Source organism: Macadamia integrifolia, chromosome 14 (assembly GCF_013358625.1).
Source record: "Macadamia integrifolia cultivar HAES 741 chromosome 14, SCU_Mint_v3, whole genome shotgun sequence".
NCBI lineage: Eukaryota > Viridiplantae > Streptophyta > Magnoliopsida > Proteales > Proteaceae > Macadamia > Macadamia integrifolia.
The window spans coordinates 16,653,697-16,660,202 of NC_056570.1; the positions used below are offsets into that span (position 1 = coordinate 16,653,697).

General features: G+C 35.6%; 1 protein-coding gene across 1 annotated transcript; it reads left to right on the plus strand.

Moving 5' to 3' along the window:
- Window positions 1-1,106: 1,106 nt before the first annotated feature.
- Window positions 1,107-4,560, plus strand: LOC122060666 (HIPL1 protein-like). Its single transcript, XM_042623787.1, has 7 exons — window positions 1,107-1,197; window positions 1,323-1,480; window positions 1,988-2,780; window positions 2,897-3,112; window positions 3,633-3,811; window positions 3,939-4,186; window positions 4,263-4,560. The coding sequence occupies exons 1-7, from the start codon at window positions 1,107-1,109 to the stop codon at window positions 4,558-4,560; spliced, it is 1,983 nt and encodes a 660-aa protein (XP_042479721.1).
- The last annotated feature ends 1,946 nt before the right edge of the window (window positions 4,561-6,506 follow it).

A 6,506-nucleotide genomic window follows, 5' to 3' on the forward strand; every position in this document is an offset into this window, starting at 1 on the left:
TGTTTGAGTATTTTAAATAAATTTGTAGATTCCTTCTCTTTTGTCGTGTAGAAGTATTTTCTTTCTTAAGAATTATTCTTTACAATGAAAATACAGATAATCCGAGAGTCTAACATAGAAGAATCATGGAACTTAGATTCAACTATTTAGCTCCATTTGGTTGCAAGGGGAACACAAGAAAGGAAAGTGAAATTAAATCAAAACTAAAATGAAAAAAAAATTGTAATCATTACCTAGCAACATTGGTAACTAATTATCAAATATTCCAAATGTGGTTATTAACATTTTGCCATCAAATTTCTTGGATTTAAGAAGTAAAATAAATAATTCATTGAAAAATTGGGTTACCATACTTAATAAGAATTTAAAGTAGTAATACAATCATGATTACAAAAGGTCTAATTTTTTATAACAAAAAAAATTGATTTTACCTCCTTCCTTTCTCTTACAACCATAATGAGAATTCTTGTCTTGTATTATTTGGGCTCTATCTGGTTGCAAAAGTAAAAGGAAAGGAAAATGAATAAAATTGGTCAGAAAGAAGGAAAAGAGCAACTTTTCATTACTACCTGGAATGATTGTGTCATGCACTAAAATTTCTTACTATATTTATTTTTATTTTTATTTTTATTTTTTTAAATCTAATAGATTTGGTTGTAAGGTAAATTAATATATAATAACCAAATTTAGAATGATTTAAAATTAGTGACAATCATGTTGGTAATGATTACAAAAAATTTATTTTTTTCAGATTTAATTTCAGTTGACTTCCATCCATATTTCTTGCACTGGGGCTCCAAACACTGAATTCTTTTGCAGTGTTTGACTCAGTGGGGTCCCCAAGTTCATTCCTGCTGATTACAAAATATGGTTCTTCAATTTCTATGAGGCAAGTTTGATTTTCAAATCAGCAAAGACTTTCAAAACCCATGAAGCATTTGGCCTCCCACTACTCTTATTCTGCATTTGCCAGTCAGTTGGGTATATATTTGAAGAGAGCCAATGATGGCTTGTCTGAGTTTCTTTAGTCCATCTTGGAGAAGAGACAAGAGGAACCCTTTTTGGTTTCTCTCTTGTTTCCTCCATAGAATCAGAGAAGGATGGGAATGGGTTCTGAACTTAACATTCTCTGTCTCTTTGGGCAATGGCTGCTGCTTCTTGGACTTTCTTATTCACATCCCTTATGCACTGACTCAAGTGGGTTTCCCTCCCTTCGCTTTTTTTGTCTTCTTTAACATTTTTTGCTTTTTCCTTATAAACCCATTGTCTAAGTCTTGGTTGCAGTTCTCAATCTGAATTCTGTGTTTCTCAAATTGTAACAGTTGCACCTTTTACTCCAAAGAAGCCTCTTACCTTCTGCCCTTATAGTGGAAGTGTCTGTTGTGATTCTGCCAAAGATCTTCAATTGCAGAAACAGTTTCAGTCAATGAACATCTCAGATCCTGCCTGTGCTTCTCTTATGAAATCAATTCTCTGCGCGGTAAGCCTCCCCCATACCAAGCAAAGTTGACTAGTAGTGGCCTCATAGAATGCCCATGATTAATCCTATACTTTGTTCTTGGAAATATTTAATGGACATTCTATTATCTGTAATACTATAAGGTGCGCTTGGTATGCATTCTTAGAATGCATTTTTGGTCAGTACTGCATTCCAAGAAACGCCGTTAAGTTGCGATAAAGCTGAGTTTGTTATTGTTGTTGTAATGCATTACGAGAAATCTTACCAAACACAGCCTTAGTCATCCAACCATGATCCTAAACATCTGGACCCACTATTCACCTAACATATATTTGTCACCTCGCCTTTTCAATCTCAATGTTTTGTGAGTCCCCGGGCACTCCTCCCCTGAAGATGGTTAAAGGGAATGAACTATACAACTATACTTTGAAAATCGAATGCATCATCGACCTAATATATACTATACACAGCCTAAATGTGCATACCATTACTAGATTCTGTAATAATTCATATGTTCTTGGTTTGCAGACTTGTGACCAATTCTCGGCTCAGCTATTCGATATTGGTACTAGACCTCGGGCAGTTCCTGTACTATGCAACTCCACCATTTCAGTGGGTTCAACTCAGTCTAACAATGCAGCAAATGACTTTTGTGGAAAGGTCTGGGATACATGTCAAAATGTGTTCATCAATGCCCACCCTTTCACTCCACTGCAAGGTAGTTTTGGAGTACCTACTAGTACCACTTCTTGCAAACTAACTGATCTTTGGAAGTCGAAAAGTGATTTCTGCAAAGTAAATGGTGGAGCTTCTGGTTTCGATTCAGTATGTTTTGCTGGTGACCCTGTTTCACTAATAAATGCTGCAACTGTGGATCCTCCCAGTGGTGTATGTCTTGAGAAAATTAGTAATATGACTTACCTTAATATGGTTGGTCATCCTGATGGGTCTAACCGTGTCTTTATGACTGATCAACAAGGTAGAATATGGCTGGCAACTGTTCCTGATGTGGGATCTGGGAAAACATTAGGACCTGATGAACTGACTCTGTTTCTAGATTTATCAGACAAAATTTATTATGATTACCTTCTTGGATTAATGGGTATTGCATTTCATCCAAACTTTGTGAACAATGGGCGCTTCTTTGTTTCCTTCAACTGCAATAAGACTAAATGGGATGGATGTTTTGGGAAGTGTTCATGTAATTCAGATGTGAACTGTAATCCTTCAAACTTTACTTCTACTTATGGGTTTCCTCCATGCCAGTATTCTTCTGTCATCTCAGAATTCACTGCAAATGGCACATCGGGAAATTTCTTGGTATGCTTCCTTACATTACATTTTTCTTCATATCCATTATACTTATAGTTCCTGCTAGCTTTGAGTAACTGCTAATTGATTGATTCCTATTAATATTTTTCATTTTTTTTTTTTTATCAACTAAGGGTAACCAAACAGAAATTAGAAGGATATTTTCTATGGGGCTTCCATTTGAAAATGAACATGGTGGTCAGATTCTCTTTGGACCCTCAGATGGATATTTGTATTATATGATGGGAGATGGTGGGGGTGTTGCTGATCCTTACAATTTTTCCCAAAACAAGAAATCTTTGCTTGGAAAGATTATGAGGTTCGACGTGGATCACTTTCCAAGTAAGTATATAATCATGGTAGAATAACCTTTGAAGCTTGCTTCTGTTTCCTGTTTTTAGAAGAGTCTTTTGCTTCCTTGAATTCAATTCCTTGTTTTTCATATTTATTATGTTTCATTTTTATGTTAGCAACCTTAATGCTGCATAAATTTTTGAAAAACAGAGTAAATTTCAGCTCAAGTAATGAAGCAATAATAATTTATTTGTGCTTGGAGTCTCTTGCTGGTTATGATTATGTTTTCTTAAAAAAAATGTTAAACAAGTACTGTTTTCCAACTTGAATTGTTCAATAAGAGAAGTGAACACCTAGAGAAAATATTGTTAAATATCAGTTTAAACTCTGTGCACTATTGGCATCAACAGGAAAGTGATTAATCCCCTCAGTTTTCCTTGCAGTTTGGTTGGTTTTTTATGCCCTTCTTTAATAAAAATGATAGGAAAACAAGTAAGTAGTTATTTGGATCATCCCCTTACACATTCTAGGCCATTTTTTTTCACACATTTGGTATTTGTATTTTCAGGTGCAAGACAAATAAATGAACTTGGACTATGGGGAAATTATTCTATCCCCTTAGACAATCCAGTTTTTGAAGACAATGAACTCCGACCTGAAATTTGGGCTTTGGGACTAAGGAATCCTTGGCGTTGTGATTTTGATTCGAAGAGGCCTTCCTACTTTCTCTGTGCAGATGACGGCGAGGTTCATAGATTTGATGTCTTCTACTTTGACATGATTTAAACATTTTTTTTTTCCGGTTCTGTTTACTGTAATTCCATAATAGAATTCCAGTACATTTTTTTTGCTTACAATCATTGGAATCTTACAGGATAGATATGAAGAGGTAGATCTTATCACTAAGGGTGGAAACTATGGATGGCGTGTTTATGAAGGTCCCTTACTTTTCAATCCTCCACAATCTCCTGGTGGAAATACATCCGCAAGCTCAATAAATCCCATCTTCCCTGTAATGGGATATGAACACTCTTCTATAAATCAGGACCTAGGTTTTGGGGGGGCAGCAATCATAGGTGGCTACTACTATCGGTCCACGACCGATCCATGCCTGTATGGAAGGTGAGTTGGGTTTATCTTATACTACTTGATTACTTAAGAATACAAATGGATATGTTAATGATAAACAGAGTTTCAGGTACATATATGCAGATTTTTTCGCTGAAGTTATATGGGCAGGTACTGAAAATCCTGAGAATAGTGGGAACTTCACTAGCAACCAGATTCCTTTCACTTGTGCTTATGACTCTCCAATCCAATGTAGCTTCACACCAGGAATTCCTTTCCCTGCTTTGGGTTTTATAAACTCATTTGGGGAGGATAACAATAAGGATGTCCATATTTTTGCCACCAGTGGCGTGTATAGAATTGTTCAACCCAGTCGCTGCAACTATCTGTGTTCGAATGCTACATCTGCTGCAGGTCTACTCCCTTAAACTGGCCTTAATCCGAGAGCCAATTGCGGAAACCATATTATCATCTGGTGCTTATTTTCTCTCTATTGATGCTTCTACCATGGCTTGTTCTCTATTGATGCTTCTACTATGGCTTGTTCTCTATTGATGCTTCTACTATAGCTTGGAAAGATCAGATCTCTCTATCTTTTTCTTTGTGTGTGTGTGTTCTTAAAAATAGGTAGAAATTCATGCCATGGTCCAAAGTTGACAAACCCAAAGAATTGTAGAAGACTAAATCAAACTAGATATCATCCATCTACAATAACAAAGGAAATTGTAGATTGGAAACAATTCAAATCGGCTCATTCACAGCTTAAGGGAGGATATGAGAATCTAACAAGAACTCACACCAGTCTCATTATCCAACTGATAACTATGAGTGTTCATTCTCCCCTTTACATGTAATCTTTATAGCTTTCTTCCTTATTGTAGAGATAAGAATCTCATCTTATATGGGAACTTATCTACCATTATTTTGTAGACTCATTTTGTTTGAAGATTATAATAGTGGAATTCTGACCCAATGGCTCTATACTAGAGTGTGAAGTTACCTCAAAAGCTCAAATGTTGTTATGGTATCAAAGTCCATTGGATAGGTTGTGAGAGATTCTTGTCAATCTACCTACTATGGTGAATTATTGTGTTATGCAGGAAGGTTTTTTTTTTTTCTCTTGATGTTTGTTACCCTCTAGTAAAGACTAGAGAAGATTGTAATCCCATTATTTTTTATAGAGGTATATTTATTTGGACTAAATTCTGGTGGTTCTTTTCATTCACATTGGAAGGGTTTTCTGTAATGCCCCGGCCCTATTAACCTTACACAATATTGTCCTCTTTGACCCATGGGCCTCAAGGCTTTAAAATGCGTTGTGCCATCGAAACCCCCTAGTACTTGTTGCCATATTCTTGGTGGGGATACCTCACCAATCTCTCAGGCAGGTTTGGTACTTGTTGTATTCTTGGGTTGTTACACTTCCCCCTTTTGGCACGGCATCCCCGGTGTGGCTCCACACGCTGTCGGGGTCTGCTTTGATACCAATTGTAACACCCTAGCCCCATTAACCTTGCACAATATTGTCCTTTTTTGCCCATGGGCCTCAAAGCTTTAAAACGCATTATGCCATATTAAGGAGGCTAGAGGTTATTAACTAGCCCAGTAATATCTCCCTAGGTGAAGTGAGACTAAAATTTACACACCCTCACCGATCTCTCAAACCTCATCGATTTCCCAGGCGGGTTTGGTACTTGCCGTATTCTTGGGTTGTTACATTTTTCATTTTTAAAATGTATATATTCTTTTGTGATTTGTCTAATTTTATTTATCTATATAATTTGTTCGCATTATTTTTTTATTTATTTTGTTTTGTGTCTCTCAATTAATTTTCACATAGATGAGAAATTATTTTTTTTCTTCAAAATTGGTATCAGTGCAAGGTTTTTATAATTATGTATAAACGATTGAGAAGAACATTTTTATAATGCCCCGACCACTAACCTTGCACAATATTGTTCTCTTTCGCTCATGGGCCTCAAAGCTTTAAAGCTCATTATGCCAAAAAGGACAATATTATGCAAGGTTAATGAGGTCATGGCGTTACATCTTTAACATGGAATATTAGTTTCAAAGAAATTTATTCAATGATTTGGACCAAATGATGAAAGATTATATTGTGAAGACATTGTACACACTGTGAACTCAATAATATCACCTTAAAACAAAAAGTTGTTTATTTTACTTGGCAATAGCTAGATTATATAGGTTTATCACATATCCGATGTAGCAATTTCTATTATAGAATAACTAAAAAGGGTTGTACAAGAGGAAAATTTCCAGTTAGACAATTTTTTCCTTTTAATAAAAAAAACTCATGAATATGAAATATAGAGAAGAAAACTTATATACATAACATTTGACTGAGATGCAA

Bases quoted from the DNA above. Each gene is read 5' to 3' on its own strand.
- LOC122060666 (XM_042623787.1), top strand. From the start codon at position 1,107: ATGGGTTCTGAACTTAACATTCTCTGTCTCTTTGGGCAATGGCTGCTG. The intron at 1,198-1,322 runs GTGGGTTTCCCT...AAATTGTAACAG, and splicing joins TCCCTTATGCACTGACTCAA to TTGCACCTTTTACTCCAAAG. The intron at 3,812-3,938 runs GTTCATAGATTT...GGAATCTTACAG, and splicing joins TCTGTGCAGATGACGGCGAG to GATAGATATGAAGAGGTAGA.